Raw genomic sequence first — 24,552 nt, 5'->3', positions numbered from 1 at the left:
CTCATTGTTTGCAATCTTATCTCCCTTATCGGATTGTGTAAGAATAGGAGAAAGTGGGGGAATGAGTGAATGGGGACCCAGGATATTGCATCATGATGACTTTAAGGAGACATGGATAGGAAGAAAAAGGAGTACTAAAATATATATTTATAAATAAAATGTGAACATATTATATATAGCATACATATAAACATACAAATTGCATATAATATACATATATATGTTATATATATTATAAAATGTAAAAGCAGCATTTTTAAAAGTAAATGAAATATGTATAAATAAAATACAAACATATATTTAATATTTACAAAATATTCCTTTTCCTTTTTTTTAAAATTTTTTAATTTATTTTATTTTATTTTATTTTTTTAAAAGATTTTATTTATTTATTTGACAGAGAGATAGATCACAAGTAGGCAGAGAGGCAGTCAGAGAGAGAGGAGGAAGCAGGCTCCCCGCTGAGCAGAGAGCCCGACGCGGGCCTCGATCCAGGACTCTGGGACCATGACCTGAGCCGAAGGCAGAGAATTTAATCCACTGAGCCACCCAGGCGCCCTTCCTTTCTTTTTATAATTTATTTATTTGATGGGGTGCCTGGGTGGCTCGGTGGGTTAAAGCCTCTGCCTTTGGCTCAGGTCATGATCCCAAGGTCCTGGGATCGAGTCCCGCATCGGGTTCTCTGCTCAGCAGGGAGCCTGCTTCCTCCTCTCTCTCTGCCTGCCTCTCTGCCTACTTGTGATGTCTGTCAAAGAAATAAATAAATCTTTAAAAAAAAATAAAACTTATTTATTTGAGAGAGAGAGAGAGAGCAGGGGGAGGAGCAAAGGAAGAGGGAGAGAACTGTTTTTTTTTGTTTTGTTTTGTTTTTAAAGTTCCAGGCGTCCTTGAGTGTTACCCGCCTTTATTTTTTTTTTTAATTTTTAATATTTTATTAACATATAATATACTATTAGCCCCCCGGGTACAGGTCTGTGAATCATCAGGCTTAAACACTTCACAGCACTCACCACAGCACATACCCTCCCCAATGTCCATAACCCCACCACCCTCTTCCTACCCCTTTCTCTCCCCCGGCAACCCTCAGTATGTTTTGTGAGATTAAGAGTCTCTTATGGTTTGTCTCCCTCCCGATCCCATCTTGTTTCATCTTTTCCTTCCCCCAAACCCCCCAACTTTGCTTCTCAACTTCCTCATATCAGGGAGATCATATGATAATTGTCTTTCTCTGATTGGCTTATTTCACTCAGCATAATACAGACGGAGAGAATCTTAATTAGACTCTTTCTGAGCAGAGAGTATGACACGGGGCTCAATCCCACCACCCCAAGATCGTGACCCAAGCTGAAACCAAGAGTTGGACGCTCAACCAACTGAGCCACCCAGGTGCCCCTCCTTTTCCTTTCTGCTCACATCTCCATGGAGTCCATATTGATGCACTGGGTCCCCATTCATTCATCCATAGGTACATAATTGAGGCTGTCTGGCTGTCTTTCAGATCATAGGATATTCTCTTTCCTAAGTTTTCTGTGATCTTCAATACATTACTTTCTACATATGCTATACATATACATGTGTATATTTTATACTTTTATTACTATCAACAATACACCTCTTAGATCAGTATCCACGCCTGGAAGAGGGTAGGAATATTTTACTGTCAAAGAAAGTTGCTGGGTCTGGCTTTACTTTTGAGAGCTGTAACGAGGGGCCTAATTATCAAACCAGACACACTTTGCCAGCCACTTTCATCTTGGTATAATAACAGCATGCCAGTCCTCCCCAGCCCTGCTGGTTTCGATTATGTGGGGGGCAGCGGGTGGGTTTTCCCCATGCCACAGGATAATCGCTTGTCTTAGAGTCATCAGCTCAGACTGACATTAGGCTGGAAGCTGCATAAGGTCAGAATAATGACAATTTCCACCTTTTAGATATTTACATGTTGTAGTAAGACCATAATGTCAATGATTCCAGTTTTAAATCTTCTATCAAGATGCCTTTTAGGGAACGGGGGTTCCTCTCCTTTCCGGCAGTTAGAATCCTCGCCAATGCATTCCCCACTCTATGCCCACTTTTGTCCCCTAAAAGCCATTCCAGACATGTCACCTATCTTTAGGGGAATGCATTCTTGTTTCTGTTTATGAGTCCTCGAAGTAAAGCGTGTATGATGAAAACAGTTCCAGTTCCTGCAGAGACTGGCCCGTTTGAACTCCATGTCACATGTCTGTTCCAATCTAGGTTTTGCATATTTGGAGTCCAGCATCTTGCAAGAAAAACATGACTTTGATAAGCTGCTTGGGTCAACCGACGGCTGGAACAGATGATCTCTTTTGTAATCAAGACGACTGAAGAGAGTCCAGCCATTTGTTTCAGCCTGGCACCCTCAGGGTAATTGTATGTTGGAGGGGTTCACTATGCTCCAGACTCTTCACTTTGCAAGTCCAGATATTCAGTTATCCTCAGACCCCTTGGAGCAAATCCGTCCCAAAGGAGACTGATTCCCAGTAATCAAACTCACAAAAGACTGATGGATAAACCTACCTCATTATGTATTTGTCAGGATTAACTGAGAGGGGATTTTAAGCTAACCTCTGGCCTGGCACAGACAGCAAGTGTCCTGTGAATGTTGGCTTCTGTTTCATGCAGTGGCCTGTCCAACATACAGTATTTGCAGCACAGGAGAAACACTGGCAAATATTTACTCTTAGGCTTCTTCTCCTAGATTCTAGGACCCATACAGAGCACCCCACCCTTCTGTCAGGCTGTCAGTCACAATGTGATCAAATAGGTTGTTGTTTTTCTTTAAGTCTTTTTTTTTTAAGTACACTTCATGTCCAATGTGGAGCCCGAAGCAGGGCTTAAACGCATGAACCTGAAATCAAGACCTGAGCCGAGATCGGGAGTTGGACGCTTAACTGACTGAGCCACCCAGGCACCTTTAAAAAAGGTTTCAGTCCTAAGGACGCAATGGTCCACACGCTAGAGGCCCTCTGGTCTCTTGATGGGCTTGACGGGCACTCTTGCCTCCTGATTCTATTTGGCAGAGGGGCTGGCTCCTGTTTACAGCCCTGTTTGGAGTGCTTTGCTTCTGCAGATGGCTGGTCTTGTCCCTTCTATGCTGATTCTTGTGAGCTCCCATTGGGATTAATAGTACCTACAGGGGATCATCTCCCCTGAGTGTCTACCACCAACGACAGGGACAGGTGTACCGTTTGTGCTCAGGGAGTAAGTAGTCTCAGTGCTGGCTTGTCCTGGGGGTTTGTAGGGGCGGGGAAGCTTTCCTTCTTCCCTTCTAGGCTCTTTGGCTGGTCTAATAATTAAATTGACCCGAGAGGGGTGCCTGGGTAGCTCAGTGGGTTAAAGCCTCTGCCTTCGGCTCAGGTCATGACCCGAGGGTCCAGGGATTCAGCCCCGCATCAGGCTCCCTGCTCAGTGAGGAGCCTGCTTCTCCTTCTGCCTCTGCTGCTTCCCCTGCTTGTGCACTCTCTCTCTTCTCTCTCTCTCTCTGTGTCAAGTAAATAAATAAACAAAATCTTTAAAAAAAAAAACAACGATTTTCCCCTTGGAGGGACTGGGTTGGTGAGGTAGTTCTCGTTGCTGGACAGGAATGGGGTCTCAAACAATTATAAAATCAGTTATAAGAAAATAAAGCAAGTAAAATATTTACCCCAGGCAACCTTCAATACTGTAAAATTAAATACCAAATATGTTTATGAACTATGTGGTGAATATGATCTCCTTGCTTTGTTTGTTTATCAATGGTGACAAGTGTGGGAAAATATAAGAGAGAAGGAAACATTCCTTATATGAGAGATAGATAGTACTTTCCACTCCCTGATGTTCATGTAGCAGTGAAGAGCCCGGTGGGGCTCGGAAGATCAGTGATGCCATAGTTTTTGCCTGCTGCTGGCCCCGATGACGTCAAGATTTACTCACTGATTGATTAATTAATTTTTTTTTCAACAAACCAATTAAACTCGAACAGTGGCAACTTGCTTTCAAGAATATTGTTCATCGGGACGCCCGGGTGGCTCAGTTGGTTGGACGACTGCCTTCGGCTCAGGTCATGATCCTGGAGTCCTGGGATCGAGTCCCGCATCGGGCTCCCAGCTCCACGGGGAGCCTGCTTCTCTCTCTTACCTTCTCCTCGCTCATGCTCTCTCTCACTGTCTCTCTCTCTCAAATAAATAAATAAAATCTTAAAAAAAAAGAATATTGTTCATCACATTAAATTAATGTTGTTCGCTAAATCCGGGGTGTTCATTAAAATATGGTTGATTTTTGTGGTTTTGTTTGTATTTTAATACATTTATTTTTACAATTATAGGAGGGTTATAAGCATACAAACTTTATGCCTAGTTTATGTTTATACTTTAAAAAAATAAAAATCATTTAAGGCGATATTGAAGGTACATGAGAATTATTTTTCTTTTAAAATAAGTCTGTAACATTTTTTTTCCTCTTTAAAAGGGTCCATGAGTTACATAATATTTGATGACCAGCTGTCACTGAGCTTTTTGTTTTTGTTTTTAAATATTTTTCTGGGGCACCTGGCTGGCTCAGTCAGTAGAACATATGACTCTTAATCTCGGTTTTTGAGTACCAGCCCCACATTGGGTGTAGAGTTTACTTAAAAAAATAAACACATAAAAATAAAAATATTTTCTTAGGCCTCTACAAATTTGCACTATTGTTATTGCCTCATTTTATCATAGGGCTTGTGAAGTTTTCCCACCTGTTCTTTCGGTGGTATGCTTGCCTCACCAATGAAATCCCATTTAATGGGCAGCCACCCCAAGATTCCCACTTAAGATACATTCTGTAGAGTTCTTCCTTCTTTTCTTTTTTTTTCTTCTTTTTTTTTTTTTAAAGATTTTATTTATTTATTTGACAGATGGAGATCACAAGTAGGCAGAGAGTCAGGCAGAGAGAGAGAAGGGGAAGCAGGCTCCCTGCTGAGCAGAGAGTCCGATGCGGGGCTCGATCCCAGGACCCTGAGATCATGACCTGAGCTGAAGGCAGAGGCTTCAACCCACTGAGCCACCCAGGCGCCCCAGAGTTCTTCCTTCTTTTCTGATTGCTGCGTTCACTAAATTGCTGTACTGAGCTTCGGAAGACTAGAAAGAAAAAGCCCATAAGGCCAAGCCTGCGGTAAATTTCCCCATACTTCTTTGATAGACATGGATTTCTATGACCCCTTTTTAAGCACAAGTTCCTGCCATGCTAGATCAAGAGGGGAGGGAGGGGGTGCCTGGCTGGCTCAACTGGTACAGTGCGACCCTCCATCCCAGGGTTCAAACCCCATATTGGGCATGGAACCTACTTAAAAAGCAAACAAAAAACACAGTACAAAAACTATCATCCAATGCATCACAAAAAAATTGCTTACATCATTCATGAGTGATGTTCTTATCTATGTCTTTATTGTTTCATTTTTGTCTTACTCATTAAAGTAAATTAAAACATCAACCAATATTCATGTCAGAATGATATTTGTTCATCAGCTGCAACCACAGTTGGCTGTGGATACAAGAGTTCAGCAAAAGTCAATGAAATCATTTCGTGAAAGTCAGCTTTATTGAGGAATCATGGACATGCAAGAGTTTGTATATTTTATTATTTGTAAATCATGTGATTCACAACTGTTATATCAGTAAAATTTCTAACAAACTTCTGTTCACATATTTGCATACAGATATTTTGTTGTTGTTAGAAAGCCGGTTGATAAATATTTACCAGCTCGCCACTGGCTAGTTTGGTCACTAACCATTGCCTCCCTGAGAAATGATACCCAGAAGCCTTTCTTTTAAAAAGGACACGGGGCAGTGAAGAGCACAAACATATTTCCTTCCTTTCTTTTAAAAATTGTGATAAAACATACAAAACATAAAACTTACCATTTTAACCATTTCTAAGTGTACAGTTCAGTGGCAGAAAATCCATCACGTTATTGTCTCCAGTACTTTCCATCATCCCAAAGTGAAAGTGTATACCCAGTAAACAATTCCCTATTTCCCGCTTCCTCAGCCCCTGGTAACCTCTCTTCTACTTTCTGTTGTGGTCAGTTTGACTATTCTAGGGACCTTAGGTGAGTAGAATCATATAATATTTATTCTTTTGTGTCTGGCATATTTCACTTAGCATGATCTCTTCCAGGTTCATCCGTGTTGTAACATATGTCTGAATTGCCTTCCTTTTTCTGGCTGAATGATAATACATTGTACATATAGACCCCATTTGGTTTATTGTCTCATCAATCCACAGACATTTGGGTTGTTTCACATTTGGCTATCGTGAAAAACGCTGCTATGCATATGAGTGTACCAGTAACTGCTCTTTCCTTTCTTTTTATGAATGCTTTTAGTTTTAGAGCTCCCACAGGGCTGATGAGAGAGAGTTGGATGGATCCAAATGGGACCCCAAGACGATCTTTTCCCTTGCTTTCCCTAAATGCTTAATGGCTCTTTCTGTTTCCTCCTCTTAAGTAAGAGGATGGTTTGCTATGGGATCAACACCCAGAGACGCCAAGTTCAGCGGCTGGTGTATGACACCACCTAACGCCTTCGCCAATGGGTGGGTTAAGTTTGGTGTGAACTCCCACCGCAGTGTGAACCACAAATGCCCCTGGCAACCACCTGAAACCAGCTGACAGAAACCCTGGAGGGGTGGGAGTGTGGTGAGCAAAATCTCTAATATTGTGAGAGGCCAGTGCTTTAGGGATGAGAGAAGCAGCCAAGGGCTTAGCCCCGCTTCAGGATCAGGACATGCCAAGACAGTGAACGACCAGTATGATGTGGATCTAAATACACTTAAAAAAAAAAATGCTGGAAATAATCCATCTTGATTTGTGCCTGGTTGCTGAAAATGCCATCAGCCTTTTCCCAGATGGAACAAATTATTTGCCATTAAAAATTCACTTAAAAATAACATAACCAATTAGTGTGCTTCAATGTCAGCTTATCATCTAAAAGGAACTGAAAATATAAAATGAAATGGGGAAAGTTTTCTTTCTTTCTTTTTTTTTTTTGAAGGAGAAAGCAGACATCTTAGGTTTCTCTCAGCAAACGGTAGAACCATGTTCAAAAGGGCAAGGTCAATGGGACGTTAAGTTTTGTTGTGACATCAAAGGATGTGCAGACAGTGGAATCAAAGCTTGAAATGAGCACTTTCAGATATATTTTTAAAATCTTTCTTCAGGCTTAGAGCAGCTTACCAAATTGTGGAGTGCTGGCCTGTGCTGATACGTTAAGAGCTTTGATAAGGTAGGTTGGCGCTGAGCACTGAAAACCTGAGATTGCTGACTAAGGCTGGACAGTACTTCTGGACAGCCGCCTGCCTCCATGGCCTGCTCTCTAGTTCCTTCCCTCCACCTCCGCCCTCCCCTCCACACCCACCCACCTCCCGCCCCGTCTAGAGGCCTTTGTCTTCCCCACCTTTTCCACTCTTAAGCGCACCTGCTGGCCATTCGACACTCTAAAGGTGGAAAGTCTACAGAGGGAACCAGTAATCCTGTCTGAGTCACCCTCTCACTGTGCCCAGGGGATCCTTAAGGTCCTCACCACGGAACAGGGGTGGAGAGATGCTCTGGATTGAAACAAGCCACTTCAGTCTGTGTCCTCACCAGTGGTTCATACTGGCTGGATACCCTCTTGGTGAAAGAAATGGATATGAACCAGCAGACCTGTGGAAAAGGTGTGTGTGTGTGTGTGTGTGTGTGTGTGTGTGTGTGTGTGTGTGAAGTATGAGCCCCAGAAGGGAGTAAAATCCTAAGGATCTAGTCTACCTGCTTTATTTTTTTCTGATCCTACCTTAAAAACTGGTACTCAGCAGGTAGCCATTAACAACCCTTAGCACCTCTGAAATTGCTGTAAGGTAAAACTGACTTTCTTTCTTCTTTTTCCTTTTTTTTAAAAAAAGATTTTATTTATTTATTTATTTGACAGAGAGATGGCACAGCAGGGGGATCAGCAGGCAGAGGGAGAGGGAGAAGCAGACTCCCTACAGAGTAGGGGGAGCCCAGTGCCTGATCCCAGGATCCTGGGATCATGACCTGAGCCTGATGCTTAAGGGCTGAGCCACCACCCGATGCCCCTACAGCTGACTTCTATTTAAATACATTTTGCAAGAGGGACTTCCTATTGACACAAGTAAGCAGATTTCCACTTCAATCTAAACCATTTTCAACAGTTAAAAAATCCTGTTAGAAAATGGGCAAAATGTTTGGAGAGACAGTTCACTGAGGAGTTTATACAGATGAAAATAAACACGTGGAAAGATGTTCAGCATCATTAGCCTTCAGAGGAATGCAAATTAAAGTCTCGATGAGATATCACTACACACCTATCAGAGTGATGAAAATAAAACATAGTGACTATTATTACAATAGGCAGTAACACTAAATGCCGACAAGGATGTGGAGAGATGGATTCCTCATACACTGCTGGAACGTAAGGTGGCACAGCCGATCTGGAAGACAGTCTGGCAGTTTCTTCAAATACTAGATCTGCTATTACCATATGATCCAGTAATGACACTCGGGCAATTTCCCAGAGAAATGAGAATGTGTGTTCACACAAAAACCACTACATGAATGTTCAGGCCGCTTTTATTTGTAATAGCCCCAAACTGGGAAGAGCCCAGACGTCCTCCAACAGCTTAAACAAACTGTGGTGGATCCACACCATAGAACACCAGTCAGCAATAAAAAGAGAGGGAGTACTAAGATATGCAACAATGTGGATAAATTACACTGAGTGAAAAAAGGCAATCCCAAAGTTAGATACGATACGCTTCCATTCATCTAACACTTTTGAAATGACAAAATTTTAGAAATGGAAGACAGATGAACAGTTGGCATGGTGATTGCTGTGGACGCCCGAAGATGTGATAAAATTGTATAGAGTTCTATGCACCACACAAGTGGGTTCAGATAAGACTAGAGAAATCTAAGATGGGTGGATGGTATCAAAGGTAATATCCTGGTTGTGATATTGTGCTACAGTTTTGTAAGATGTTACCATTGGGGGCAACTGGGTGAGGGGTGCAGGACATCTCTCTGTATTATTTCTCACAACTGCATGTGAATCTACAATTATCTCATTAAAAAACATGAATCAAAGCACAACACTTTTCCTTACAGAGCATTAAGTCTGGGAAAACTCCAGGTCAGATTCCTAGGGTTTTTGTTTTGTTTTGTAAGATTTTATCTTGAAGTCATCTCTACATCCAACGTGGGGCTTGGATTCACAACCCTGAGATCAAGAATCTCCTGTTCTACTGACTGAGCCAGCCAGGTGCCCTAAGGGGCGATGTTAATTAATTAACTAATTAATTAATTTATTTTATTTTTAAAAGATTTTATTTTTAAGTAATTTCTACTTTCAACGTGGGGCTCAGACTCACAACCCTGAGATCAAGAGTCGTATGCTCTACAGACTGAGCCAGCCAGGTGCCCCAAGGGGAGACATTTAAAAAATTTACTTATTAATCCCTCCAACAATAACAAAAATAATCTCATTACATTTTAATAAAATATATTTTTTGAAGACTTATTCATTTATTTTAGAGAGGGAGTGTGTGCGCACATGTGCACAGTTTGGGGGAGGGGCAGAGGGAGAAGCCTCCAAAAGACTCCCTGCTGAGCAGGGAGCAGGACACAGGGTTCCATCCCAGGACCCTGAGATTATGACTTGAGCCGAAATCAAGATTCAGCTGCTTAATGGACTGAGCCACCCAGGTGCCCCCAAATAGAAAATATTTATGAAAAATAACTATATATTATCTCCAAACAATAAACTTTATTTATTTAAATATTTTATTTATTTATTTGACAAAGAGAGAGCACAAGTAAGCAGAGAGGCAGGCTGAAGGCAGAGAGAGAGGGGGAAGCAGGCTCCCCGCTGAGCAGAGAGCCCGATGTGGGGTTCGATCCCAGGACCCTGAGATCATGAACCTGAGCAGAAGGCAGACACTTAACCCACTGAGCCACCCAGGTGTCCCTCCAAACAATAAACTTTATTTATTTATTTTTAAAGATTTTATTTATTTATTTGACAGAGATCACAAGTAGGCAGAGAGGCAGGCAGAGAGAGGGGGAAGCAGGCTCCCTGCTGGGCAGAGAGCCCTATGCGGGGATCGATCCCAGGACCCTGGGATCATGACCTGAGCCGAAGGCAGAGGCTTTAACCCACTAAGCCACCCAGGTGCCCCCAAACAATAGACTTTAAAGAGATGTTTCAAATCTCTTTAATATCTGGCTCAACAGAAGATAGTTGGATTCTCGTGTTTGGTTCTGCATTCAGTTTGTTTGTAATTGTTTTGGTTGAGTTACAGGAAGAAAATCAGGTATCACACGGTCTTTTTATAGCTTTTTCCGGTAATTCTGGGTATTAGACTTTGATTCCCTATCAAACCTATTCAGCAAGTGGTAGTTTCTTAAAGGTCAGTTGCCATGTAGAATCTGAAACCATATCAATGGAAATTTGCACTAAAATCCATAGGTCTAGGGGTGCCTGGGTGGCTCAGCTGGTTAAGCAATGGACTCTTGGTTTCAGCCCAGGTCATGATCTCAGGGTTGTAAGTGCCTGTGTTGGGTTCCACACTCAGCATGGAGTCTGCTTGTGACTATCTCCCTTTCTCTCTACCCAACCCCTGTCCCCGGACCCCCACCCCCACTCTCAAATAACTAAATCTAAAAAAAAAAAAAAAGTTGAATTTAATAAAATTAACATTTTTTTTTTTTTTACTGGTTCAGCAAAGACAGTCTTTTTCAAAAAGATTTATGTATTTAGAGAGAGAGAGAAACTGTACGCATACACTACATGTGTGTGAGCCGGGGTGGGGGAGGGGCAGAGGGAGAGACTCTCAGGTAGACTTCCCACTGAGCAGAGGCCCATGAGATCCCATGACCCATGAGATCATGACCTGCGCTGAAACCAAGAGTCTCACCATGCCTCCCCACTGCACGGTTCTCCTGCATGATTAAGGAGGCACTCACGCGTTTTCTATGCCGAGTAAAGAAGGGGTGTGCCAGGCAACATTTTTGGATAATTTAGCAGCTGTGTCAGGTTAACTTGTCTGGAACAAATTGGGTGTCCAGGGAGTAAGGTGGGAGGATGGGTGGTACTGTCAAGCAGATGCCTTGTACCCAACATGCATTCCCATCAGCTGAGTTATGGGCCGTCTGTGTGCTGCATCTGTAGATGCGGTCAGTAGACTGACTTCTCTTTCAAGTCCTGGAATACTAGTCCAGGTTGCTCACATTTTGGAAAATACCTCTGTGGGTATTCTAGAATGTTCTAGAAGTACTGATGTGGTCTTTCAGTTTTCATCTGGGTCTGGGAAGACTATTCTATGTCTACCTCTAGTGTCGGCTGAACTCACTGTGAGCTGATAAGTAGTGGTCAATTAATATCTGTGAAATAAAATGTATGGAGTTAAATTCACCTTAAAAAAATGTCAGGGGCGCCTGGGTGGCTCAGTCCTTTAAGCATCTGCCTTCAGCTTGGGTCGTGATCTCAGGGTCCTGGGATCGAGTCCCACATCCGGCTCTCTGCTCAGCGGGGAGCCTGCTTCCTCCTCTCTCTCTCTGCCTGCCTCTCTGCCTACTTGTGATCTCTCTGTCTCGGTTAAATAAATAAATAAATAAAATCTTTTTAAAAAAAATATGACAGTGCAGGGGTGGCTGGGTGGCTCAGTTGTTAAGCATCTGCCTTCAGCTCAGGTCATGATCCCAGGGGCCTGGGATTGAGCCTCACATTGGGCTCCCTGCTCGGAGGGAAGCCTGCTTTCCCTCTCCTGCTTCCCCTCCTTGTGTTCCCTCTCTCACTTTCTCTCTCTCTCAAATAAATAAATAAAATCTTAAAAAAAAAATGACAGTGTATAACTCAGAAAGAAAGGAAATGTCGTTGGTCCTTGAGATTCCAACAGTAATGTCAGCACATACTGGATCAGAATAAAGACAGACTCGCACACTGATGTCATGGAGAAAGAAGGGCTACCAGCTCAGCAGTATTTGACTGCGGCTTACCACAAGCCACCCAGACGAGGGCGTCTGACCCCACTGCACACAGACAGGCCTTTCGCAGGTGTGTCCAGCAGGGAACTCACAGGCATAGAAGTGGTAGCTGACGTACCGCTTCCCTGCTGACCATCACGTTCTGGTGCAGTCTATGGTGATCTAGAAAGGCCAGACTTCAACCTATAGGAGAGTGACCCTGACCCTTGGACTGGTGAGGCTTTCAGCCCTCCTGCTGGGAAGTTCAGTCCACCCCAGGTAGGCACACTCTACTTCCAACATCCCACAGTGCCCACCATCCCCTGCCCCAGCTAATATAAATTTCCTGACAGGTAGGGACAAGAAGTAGGCTATACTTACAACCAATTATCCACCTGCCCTAAGGGACCATCAGGATTCCTGCCATCAGGTCCTATAATCTAGTGTCTCTGTTACCAGAAGAAGCATCTGCAGGTAACGCTCCCCACCCAGACTCTTCTGTGGGCACTGTTTGACACGACCCTAATCGAACTCAAGCTTCCCAGCGCCTTCTCTTTTCTACCTTCAACCAAACCCTGGTGACCTCCTGCAGGCCGATTGCTCTCAGTAGCGACAGGAGGTAGATGACTCCCAAACTGGCGTCTCCCACCTTCGCCTCTTCCTTGAACTTCAAAGCCAGATATCCAGTTGGCTACCCCGTGCCTCTGTTTGGAAGCCTGATGTGCATCTCCATGTTAACCTGTCCAAGACATGTTCCTGTCATGCCATCCCAAACCCGCCTCGTCTCCAGTTCCACCTAGCTGTGTAAATTAGGAACTTTAGAGCCACCCTTGACTCTGCATTTCCCTTCCACCTTTTAAGTCACCTAGTGACTCCTCTGGATGCTCAGCTCCCCTGCTAAGCCTCATAAACCACCATGTCTCACCACGACCTATAGCAATCTAAGACCTCCCACTCCCATTTTTGCCCCTCTCCCCCATTATTTCATCCTCTCCTCGCATCAGCTTGAATAATCCTTTTAAACAGGTCAGGTCCAATCACATCCCTTCCCCTAATGGTTCCTCATCTCACTTAGACTCAAAGTCTAGTCCTTTCTGAGCACAAAGCACTACGTTATCTTGTCCTTATCTTCCTTTGTGACCCTGTTTCCCACCAGATACCCCCAGATATCTGCTCTGCTCCAGATAACGAGGACTGTGCCTGCTACACAGTCCTACCCTCTAGCCTTTAAGCCGCTGTTCTGGTCGGAAAACTGCCCCCCTCAGATATGGCTCAGCTCCTCACTTCATTCTGATCTCCTTCCTGAAGCCTTTCCTGACGCCTCCTATCAAGATAGTCTCTGCCGCCTGTTAGAATGTAATTCGGAGAGAGTGGGGATTTGTTCTCTCTTGTTCTCTGCTGAATCATCATGCAATAATGACAAGGACATTGACCCTTACTAAATATTTGTTAAATGGAGATTTCGGAGTAGAAGAGGTGATACGCTGTGATTTTCTTCACCATTTTGGTAATAAGTTCTTCAGTGTGAATTTCTGCTTTCAGATATTCTTTTCTAATTAATTAAATTAATATTTTATCTATTTTTGGAAAGATTTTATTTTTAAGTAATCTCTACATCTAACACAGGGCTTGAACTTACAACTCTGAGATCAAGAGTCGTATGTTCCACCGACTGAGCCAACCAGGTGCCCCTAATATTTTATTTATTTATTTAGGTAGACTCCGTGCCCAACTCGGGGCTTGAACTCACGACCCTGAGAGCAAGAGTCACACAGTCTCCAGACTGAGCCAGCCAGGTGCCTTTAATTAATTAGTATTTTTTAAACTGTTATTAAAATGTTTTTCTTTTTTTTTTTTTTAAGATTTTATTTATTTATTTGACAGACAGAGACCACCAGTAGGCAGAGAGACAGGCAGAGAGAGAGAGAGAGAGAGAGAGAGAGGAGGAAGCAGGCTCCCTGCTGAGCAGAGAGCCCGATGCGGGGCTCGATCCCAGGGCCCTGAGATCATGACCTGAGCCGAAGGCAGAGGCTTAACCCACTGAGCCACCCAGCAGCCCCTTAAAATGTTTTTCAAAAAGAATACAGGTATTTTAGGATCCTGAGTGTTTAATTGTGTTTTTATTTTTAAAAAACACATTTAAGGAATCACATTTAAGGAAACACATTTATGGAATCGAGCCCCACATTGGACTCCCTGCTCAGCTAGGTGCCTGCTTCTCCCTCTCCCTCTGCCTGCTGTTCTCCCTGCTTTGCTGTCTCTCTCACTATCTCTCCTGTCAAATAAATAAATAACGTCTTTAAAAAAATTGTTAAAAGCCTGTAATTAAAAAAATGCCATGAAAACCTGTTATATATGTAAAATTTTAATAAATTAGATAGCATGGAGTTAACTTGCGCTACTAGATTAACTCAAATTTTGTGACAACTCAGAATAAAGCTTTCCCCACTATCTCCGTGAATATATTATAGGTTCTTTAAAAAATATGGAAACAATTAGAAAGTTTATACAAGACTTTAAAAAAATCTCGCCGGTTATGTCTGCTTACAGAATACTGCCCAACTAAGATACTACACATCACACCTGTACGACACATGTTGAAACATAGCAAGCAAGGCTGTTTTCCAACAGCTTACTTGACCCAACTGCGTGGATCAAGATAATCTTGACCCTGAGCCATCAAAATACAATCACTTTTATACTAGGTAAAGTTGGCATGACATTGCAGCTGTCATCTAAAACTCCAAATTTTAAATTTATCTCTTCATCTGTAGAAAAGAAAGACAACTAATCATGTACCCCCAATTTATTTATGATAAGAAGTTGCATTAGATTATTTCTAGCATTCACTTATTTTACCCTGTGATCCTTTTTTAAGACTTTATTTTAAAGATTTTATTTATTTATTTGTCAGAGAGAGAGAGAGAGAGAATGTATGAGCAGGGGGAGCAGTAGGCAAAGGAAGAAGCAGGCTCCCCACTGAGCAGGGAGCTGAACACAAGACTGGAGCACAGGCAGATACTTAACCAACTGAGCCATGCAGGTGTCCCCTAAAGATTTTACTTTTAAAATCTCTACACCCACCATGGGACTTATAGCCCTGAGATCAAGAGTTGTACGTTTCACCAACCGAGCCAGCCAGGTGCCCCTGTCTTGCTTCCGTTTGGATATTTTCTACTAACCTATATTCCAATTTACTGATTTTTGTCTTCTGTTGTATCTAAAACCATGAATTGAGTTCTTAATTTCGGGTAGTATGTTTCAGCTCTAGAATTTCCTTTAGATTTTTAAAACAGATTTTAATTTTCTGGTGAGATTCTCTATTTTTAAAAAGTGATTTTCTCAAAATTTCCTCTTTTCTTAAGCATATTAATCAGTGATCTTCAAGTCTTCGTCTGCTAACTCTAGTCTCGGATCACCTGTGAGTCTGTCTTCTCCCCCTGAGTTTTGGTTATAGGGTCCTGTCTTTTGGTTTGACTAGATTTTTTTTTTTTTTTTTTGGTAGGTTCCAGGCCCAATTTGGGGCTTGAACTTGGGACTCTGAGATAGAGAACTGCATGCTCTCCTGACTGAGCTAGGCAGGTACCCACCTAGAATTTTTTCTTTTGGTTGCTGAATACCATGCAGCTCCAGATACAAGGTAATCTTCCTCCAGAGGAGGACTCACACTTTTCCTCTGCCAGGCAGGGTGGGGACGGAGCCCCTCAGGCAAACAGGGACTAAGAGAGGGCAGGTGGGGTTGCAGTGCTGGTGAGACAAAGCCCGCCGTTGCTAGCCCATTCTGAAGTCATAGTTCCAGGTCTTTCAACTAAGACTTTATTGCTGGCTTCCTTAGCACAGTAAGTCTGTTCAAAACTGTTTTTAAAATTTTTCATTGTGGTAAAATATAAATAAAATATACCATTTTAATCATTTTCCCTAGAAGAGCTTTACAGCTTTTTAGCCTCCCATCCTGTATGACTTCAACATTTGACAAACATCTTGAGGGGGAAGTTGTAATGAGGCCCAAGCTTCCGTGTCCAGTCATGAATCTACCAGCAGTTCCACCCGGTTCTTGGCTTCGCCATGGAAACCCTCCGATAGGCGAAGCCTGAGCCGCTCAGCCTCCCGTCCCACGGAAACGCTGTCAGCACAGTCCAGCTCCCCTCTTCAAGGTTCTCCACCCTCGAAACTTAGAATCTCTATTTGGTGTTGCTTCAGCAGATCTCTACTGCATTTAAAGAATGATTTTTATTGAATGGATCCAACCTGGAAACCTGAATAATTTTCTCTAAGTTAAATTTAGAGACCTCCTCTAGCTTGTCCATATCTCTGTTATCCAAGAATTATCGACTTAAGTTTTTCGGCCACCTCCTCGATCACTGGAAATCCAAACCATCCTTCGTATTTTGAGGGCAACTTTTCTGCCAAATATCTTGTCAAAATAGATCGATGGTCTAAGGTTGGTCTGAGTGTCACCTTTTATTAGTCCTGCCAGCCTTTGGTGGAAATGTTAATGGACGCTGAAAAGGGCCCAGAGTCTGTAAACATGAATGAATGATTCTATAAGTGAATGAATGATTCTATAAGTAAATAAATGAATAAAGGATAAAAGGAAAGAAAAAAAAAGGCAGATCTCTGACAAATTTCCAACTAGATGATAATGTGTACTCCTGACCTTGAGTGGAGAGTAACACATATTAGGGAAATTTATCAGGAAGAATGTTCCAACCCAACTGCTACAGTCTTATAAAGTATTCCTATATTTTGTGGGTTGTTTTTTTAGCTATGATTTAATGAATTATTTTGGGGGCGTTAAATACTATGTCATTGTTGATGAATTCTTTTTTTTTTTAAAGATTTTATTTATTTATTTGACACAGAGAGAGAGAGAACACAAGCAGGGAGAGTGGGAGAAGGAGAAGCACGCTTCCCTGCCAAGCAAGGAGCCCGGCTCTGGGCTACATCCCAGGACCCTGGGGTCATGACCTGAGCCAAAGGACGGTCTGGGCCACCCAGGTGTCCCAAATTCTTTCATGCGTAAAAAAGAAGTTCATTTCAGAATTACAGATTAATTCATCCGTTTTTTTTTTTTAATTTTACAATTATAAATATCATGTGCAACAAGGGTCTCTTCTCATTTGTAGTGGGAGACTTCATCTAATGGATTCTTACTTCGTAATGTCCCTTATAACCACGGAGTTGATGATAGGTATCACATTCATCTTTATCAGGTGTTCGCAGCTGCCACAGCTCTGGTCTGTAACAACCATGAAGTGGTTTCTTAACCGCTGCGCCCCCACCCTCATTTCTGCTGCCTTCATCCTAGCCTAGCTGCTCTTTGTGCTTAGAATACTAGAACGGATTACTGAATTTTTTTCCTGTACACTTGACTCGATATCTGACTACCCCTGCCCCCCCACCACCAAAATTATCTTATCTATATTGTTAACCTGATAATTCTACCAGAACTAATGCATTACTACCCAGTTCAAAGTATTTTTAGTCAAGGGGACACTGGAAGCTTAAAATTTTATAGCTTAATTTTCCCTGTTGTTCTAAGCAAAATTTCTTAAGATTTGTCTCATCCTAATGGAACTTTTTTTTTTTTGGAACTTTTTTAAAGTAAGATTTTATTTATTTTAGAGAGCACGAACACAAGAGCACCTGTGCGAGTGGGGGGATGGGCAGAGGGAGAGACTCTCCAGCACACTCCTCTCAGCACACTCACTCTGCTGGATCTTACAATCCCAAGATCATGACTGAGCCATGACCCAACTGGAAACCGACTGAACCACCTCGGTGCCTCTGGAACTTTTTAAGCTTATAAATCCTCAGGCTATACCTGAATCAAAATCCCCACAGGAAGAACCTAAGAATCTCCATTTACCAAGCATCTGGGTAACTTTTATGATTAGGTTCTTGTGGTCCTTGTACCAGCGGCATTAGCCTCACCTGGGAGCAGGTAAACAAACTAAATTTTGGGCCCCTCCCTTCTCTGAGGTGGGGCTGATAGTTGAGCGTAAGAGCCTTTCAGGTGATTCTGATGTATACTAAAGTTTGAATAATATCAAACTAACCTCTAACAGTGAACTAAGTTAGTGGTTCTTAAATTTGGCTGCGCACTAGAATCACCTAAGGAGCTTTTAGAAAAAATACTGATGCCTGGACTTTACCCCCAGATAGTCTGATCGAACTAGTTTGGAGTACAGTAAACATTTGACTGGAATGTCATGGATAGTGAGGCTGATGTTCCCTGCCATCCATAATCACGTCATAATTTTGTATTTAGTGCTGATTGGATTTATGAGCAAAGGCTTATTAAGTTTGAATGCTTTAAATAAATGACTTTAAAATATCATTGTTTATTGGGGTTCTTTGTAAGATTTAATTTTACGTTTTTAGAAAAGATTTTTTTTATTTGTCAGAGAGACAGGAGAGAGAGCGCACAAGCAGGGGGGAGAAGCAGGCTCTCCACTGAGCTGATGCAGGGCTTGATCCCAGGACCCTGGGATCGTGACCTGAGCTGGAGGCAGACACTTAACCGGCTGTGCCACCCAGGCATCCCGACTCAATCTTAATAAAGGGATGTTGGTAATGGTTTGAAAACCATAGGACTATAGACTCAAGTCCAAACTCTTCAGTCTTGCCTTTAGGACAGAGTAAACTGCCTCTCTTATGAATATCCCCTAGCTCTGCTCTCTAGCGGTGACACAAGTCTAGGAAGTATGCCTCCAGCACTGAGGAAGGGGAAAGAACACCACACAGAACCCGGGCTACATTCTAGTTCTACCCCATTGGAATCTTGCCAAGTCACTAATTCTCTTTGGGCTTCTGTTTCCTTATTATAAAGGGAGGGGATTCAACTAAATTCTCTCTAGGGCCCCTTCTGATTTGGTATGTTAACATTTACACATTCAGGTGAATTTCCCGACTTAGAGTACATTATCTTTTCCTTTCTGCTTCTCTAGGTTAATTTATCCTAAGGCACAGTTTGAATTCTAATTATCCTTACCGTTTGTGTTTGTTTCGAGGCACTCATTCTAAGGTTCCTCAACCTCTCAGGCATCTTTCTATGTTTATATCTGGTTTCCCACGGGGTAATAACAAGATTTCACACATCTCTTTGTATGTGGTAAATACACGAGGATTGGTATTTTTAAGACCATGAATTACTGCTTCTGCCATTTGTTTTATTCCAACAATAGCTATGTTGAAAGCTCATTTTTGCCCACTGAGCCTTCCTTACTATACCAAAGGTTCCCAATTCATATCCTATTCATCCTAGAAACTTCCTTTTATCATAGGCCTTGCTAGTCATCACCTCTTTTCCAGGCAGTAGTCTCTAAAAACAGCTCTCTTCTGGCCTCTGCTGGTCTGACAGGAGACAACTGTTTTGTAAATTCTTTAAGCGCGCTCAGATGTGAGCACACTGGAGTTTTGTAAGCAACCATTCTGACAGCATCAACTCAGCAAAGAGAAAGATTTTGAGATGTCTCTTAAACTGCCAGGTTTGCTGAGAACAGACGGCAGGATGGTAAAACTTGGGATGTATTTCAAATGCTCATTTCTGAAGTGGTATTTTTTAAAAATTAAATTCCACAGTTATGTTAATATGTCAAGATTAACAAAATGAGATTTTTAGGGGTAGGTTTCTTTAAAAGCTTGCTACTTTGGAGGAAATTTGTAAAATTTTCCTAATTCTGATACATCATTTAGTATTGTGCCTGGTAAAGATAAATGTTTGTTAAATAAATTTATAAGCGCTATTTGGTTTATGTAAAACTATTCCTTTTTTGGTTTGGGTAAAACTATTCCTAACTGAATTAAGAAGTGAAGGTAATCTGAGGAAGGTTTTTCAGTTATTTCTTTTAGAGGGCCCAAGAATGTGCTCTACACATTTTTATTTAAAAAAAATTTAAACTACCTCCAACTTGGGGCTTGAACTCATGACCCCAAGATCAAAACTTGCATGCTCTACAGACTAAGCCAGCCAGGCGCCCTCTATGCATTTTTTTTTTTTTTAAATTTATTTGACAGAGTGAGAGAGATCACAAGTAGGCAGAACAGCAGGCAGAGAGAGATGGGGAAGCCGGCTCCCTGCTGAGCAGAGAGCCCGACTCGGGGCTCGATCCCAGGACCCTGAGATCATGACCCGAGCTGAAGGCAGAGGCTTAACCCACTGAGCCACCCAGGTGCCCCTCCTCTATGCATTTTTAAACACATGCTAGACGCAGTTTATCATGTGTTACTAATACACTGAGCCTACAAAACCAGCCTTTCTAGTTGGACTTCGGGAAATTTTTCACTACATGAAAGGTGTTGGAGAATAATCTCCTTCATTTTGTGCTTTTCTCAAGACATCTTACGTCTTCTGTATACATTTAGGTAGCCATGATTAACTCACTGAGACTACAGCCTCTGATAATCTTTGGTTTCACGTGCTTTCATTAGGATACTTGCTTATCAAGGGCAGGAAAGCTGTTACTTATGTGTTAAGTGCTAGCCTCTAAGTTTTACACGTTTCCAAAGCTTAAAATCAGAGGTCTTTGGGGCACCTGGCTGGCTTAGTCAGTGGAAAGTACAACTCTTGATCTCGTTTGTGAGTTCAAGCCCCATGTTGGCTGTAGAGATTACTTAAAAAAAAATTTAAGAAGATTATAGGCAGGATTGGGTGGTTTAGTCCGTCAATCCTCCGACTCTTGATTTTTGGCTCAGGTCATGATCTCAGAGAGTCTGCTTGAGATTCTCATACCAGCCTTGACCCTCCCCCTCCTCTCAACTAAATACATAAATCTTAAAAAAGAAAAGCTTATAGGCAATCTGAAATTATATAAACTACATATAAATAGGATTGACATATTTATATTAAATATCTGTCTAATGCTTTATAAAGCTTTTATGTACATTTAAAAAAAAAGATTTTAAAAATTATTTTTAACCTCTATACCCTACATAGGGCTCAAACTCACCACCCCAAGATCAAGAGTTGTATGGTCCACTGACCAAGCCAGCCAGGCGCCCCTACATCATCTTTTTAAGTTTGAGAATGTAGTATGTGTCATGAAATAGTTTTGCATTTAAATGCATCCTTCTAACTCGTGTTCTTAAGAAAGTGTTTTTTTAACTTCATTTATTTTATTTATTTATTTAAATATTTTACTTGTTTGAGAAAGAGAGTGAGCACTAGAAAGCACAACCAGGGGGAGTGGCAGGCAGAGGGAAAAGCAGGCTCCTCGCTGAAGGGAGCCCAATGCAGGGCTAGATCCCAGAACCCTGATATTAGGATCTGGATATTTAGCCAACTGAGCCATTCAGGTGCCCTTGACCAGTTCTACCTTTAAATGAAGTAACAAGGGGAACCTGGGTGGTTCAGTCAGTTATGTGTCTGCTTTTGGCTCAGGTCATGATCACAGGTTCTTGAAATCAAGCTCAGAGGGGAGCCTGCTTCTCCCTCTCCCCACCCCACTCGTTTCTATTTGTTCTGCACGTTAACAAATAAATAATCTTAAAAAAAAAAAAAAAAAGAGCTGGTCAATAACAGATAAAAGGGGAGGGGGAAAAAAAAAAGGAAGAGGGACCTCAGTTTACCTAACCTCACAGGTTGACCTTTAGAGAAAATGAAAAATGCTAGTTACGAAAGGCTGGATTACTGTCAAGCTACCAGGAGGATAATCTCTTGCTTCCTGTCTGTTTAGGGTGCCTGTTACTCTTTTCTATATATGTTTTTTTAAAGAGAGAGATATATTTTTCTTTGAGAAAGTGTGGGAGCAAATGTAGTAGGGAGGGTCAGAGAAAGAGAGAGAGTCTTTCAAGCAGGCTCCACACTCACACAGAGCTCGATCCCAGGACCCCGAGATCACAACATGAGCAGAAACCAAGTCGGCCACTCAATTCACTCGGCCAACAAGGCACTTCTTAGGCTTCCTTTTAAAAAGGAAAACCCATTGGAGGTATAGAGCTCTAACTGCACATCCTGTAGTGCCCTGTTCAAATCCAGGTGTCTCTCAGATTTCTGGCCACCATACTATAGTGGATATAAGCTCTGGTTCTGTAGGCAATCCTGGGCTCTAATTTCAACTCTTAGTTAACGAGGTAGCCAAGAGATTAATTCTGGCCCTTGAGAAATAGGGAAAGTTATTGAGTTGGCCTTCTGGAAAATCTTCTCTTTTTTTTAAGGATTTTATTTATTTGACAGAGGTAGCACAAACAGGGAGAACAGCAGGCAGAGAGAGAAGCAGACTCCTCACTGAGCAAGGAGCCCAAAGCAGGACTTGATCCCAGAACCCTGGGATTATGCCCTGAGGTGAAGGCAGATGCTTAACCAACTGAGCCACCCAGCTGTCCCTTTCTGGAAAACTTTTCAAGTTTATTTATTTAAGTGATAATTCTCTACACCCAATGTGGGGCTTGAACTCACTACCCTGAGATCAAGAGTTGCATGCTCTTCTGATTGAGCCAGCCTGGCGCCAAGCCCCCCATCCCCATCCCCAAGTTTATTTAAAGTGGAAAACTTTAAAAGGGACAGAAGCAAATGACATATATTTTTCTTTTCCCTTCCTTCTGTCTAGAACATGGACATGATGACGGAGGTGGCATAACTGCTTGATAGCAACAAGGATGAAGGCCACATGCACAGTATGAAAGAGCAGAAAGTTGGAGGAATCTGGATCTATGAGGGTGTCATGGGGTTGCACTGACGAGCCTTGAACTGCTGACCTCCAGACTTTTTAATGTGAGAAAAATAAAACCAGTCATTTGTTGTTTAATCTGTTTTTTGGGTCCATTTTTTTTTGCAGCTTAAATGTTAAGCTGACAAATGAATTCACAAGATTATTCAAGGATTAAAAGAGAAAAATCTATGTGAAGAGTATAACACAGTTCCTGGCATATAGCAAGTTACCACTGAATGGTTGCTATTATTTTGGAGAGGTTGGTTGACTGCCAACAGGGAACAAAAATCAAACATAGGATAAACAATTTGGGAAGTGAAGAAAAGTGCTGAATAGATGCTATGATAGGGTTGTAAAAAAATTCAGAACACATTCAGAGCCCAGCCATGCATGCTCATAAGGGGTCTGACTTATAGTAGATACTCATTATATGTGATTTCTTTTGCGATCCTCTCTGAGAACACAAACTGATGTCATTTATTCATATGAGAACCTTGATCAATGAAGGTGAGACTAAGCAGAGAATTTTAGGACTCTGAGAAGGGCTTTATGTAAACAGATTTCAGTGAGGCATTCCATTCAGTGTTTCATGTTCTCCTGCTTAAGCAGTACTGTCAAGATATGGATTAAAGAAATACTCAAAAAAGGCACCAATAAACAAAATGCCACCGGAAATGGTGACACAGATGTGGTCTGCCATCTTGATGACTCAAGACACTAGGTCCTAGAGGAACAGAAATTTGCTGAATAGAGAAATCTATTTTGTTGCCAAATTGGAAGTTAATAATGTCAGTCATTCCAGAGAAACAATACTACTGAACTTGAACACATGAGCAGAGAAGAACTTCACAAATTCAGCTTGAAAACTGCACCAGCAAAGTATAATGAAAAGAGCCATGTGAAGACCTGGAATATTATGATCAGATCAGAGAACTATGTCAATTTGTAACATAGTTATATGTGGTTGTGATTGAGCCTCCAAAGCAATGCACTGCAGAATAGTAACACATTGCAAGTAAACAAAAGAAAGAAACTGGAAAGTTTAAAGGACTATTAAAATTTAGCCTTTTTTTAAAAAGATATAAATATCTGACACTAGAATGACCCATAGAAGCACAACTGTTCAAGAGAATGAAAAACACAAAGCCACTGCTGAATGTAAATACCAAGGGGAGGCTGAGTAAAAAGAAAAGATAGGAAAGGCAACAAATCACAGACTACAATTATCATATTTTCAAAATTGTAATTAGGTATTACCAAATAAAGTAAATAAACAACTCTTAAGTTAGAGTGCAAAATGAAAGCACCTTATTGTTTTAAAGGCACAAAAACAAGACAATACAACATAAGCGTATCCACATTTTAAATAGTTGTGTGGTGGGTAAATGCCATTTAAAAACACTTTCAATAGAAAAATGATTTATAAGTCAGTTTACAGAAGATCAAAAAAAAAATCAATGTTTAATACCAACTTTAACTATAAATAACTAAAAAGAAACAAACTGCCCCCTATTGTGCTTTTGCTTCAACATCTATGTCTTCTGCTCTTTGCTTTTTGGAGAAAACATTGCATTGTAAGGCTGCCGTCTTTTGGGACGAGGACAAGGATCATGATCTTCCTTAATGTAACCTTAAAAACAAATGACAAATTTAGAAGATTGTATTTGCAACATGTATTTCTTTCAGTATATACCAGGTAACATCTGTCTTATTTAATGCACTCTAGTTTACACGATTCTCTGATTATTAGCTGTGCAATGTTAATGAATGATTTCACTACTTAGCATCAGTTTCCTCGTTTATACTAACAATAATAGCAGCAAACATTTATCAAATGTGTTGTATACATTATCTCAGCTAATGCTTACATTCCTTTGAAGAAGCTTCCACTATATCTCCTTCACA

At 41.6% G+C, this 24,552-nt stretch overlaps 1 protein-coding gene across 2 annotated transcripts in view; it reads right to left on the bottom strand.

Moving 5' to 3' along the window:
* Positions 1-23,882: 23,882 nt before the first annotated feature.
* LOC111142446 (RB binding protein 8, endonuclease) overlaps positions 23,883-24,552 on the bottom strand; it is an 89,010-nt gene continuing 88,340 nt past the window's right edge. For both annotated transcript variants that reach the window (XM_022495595.1, XM_022495594.1), the window contains exon 19: positions 23,883-24,277. In XM_022495595.1, coding sequence (XP_022351303.1) covers positions 24,180-24,277 — 98 coding nt within the window. In that variant the 3' untranslated portion in view covers positions 23,883-24,179. The remainder of the gene's footprint in view (positions 24,278-24,552) is intronic.

Source organism: Enhydra lutris, unplaced genomic scaffold (assembly GCF_002288905.1).
Source record: "Enhydra lutris kenyoni isolate GAN:26980312 unplaced genomic scaffold, ASM228890v2 scaffoldscaffold8, whole genome shotgun sequence".
Lineage (NCBI taxonomy): Eukaryota > Metazoa > Chordata > Mammalia > Carnivora > Mustelidae > Enhydra > Enhydra lutris.
The sequence above is the reverse complement of the archived record's forward strand: the minus strand, read 5'-3'. Positions and strand labels throughout refer to the sequence as shown.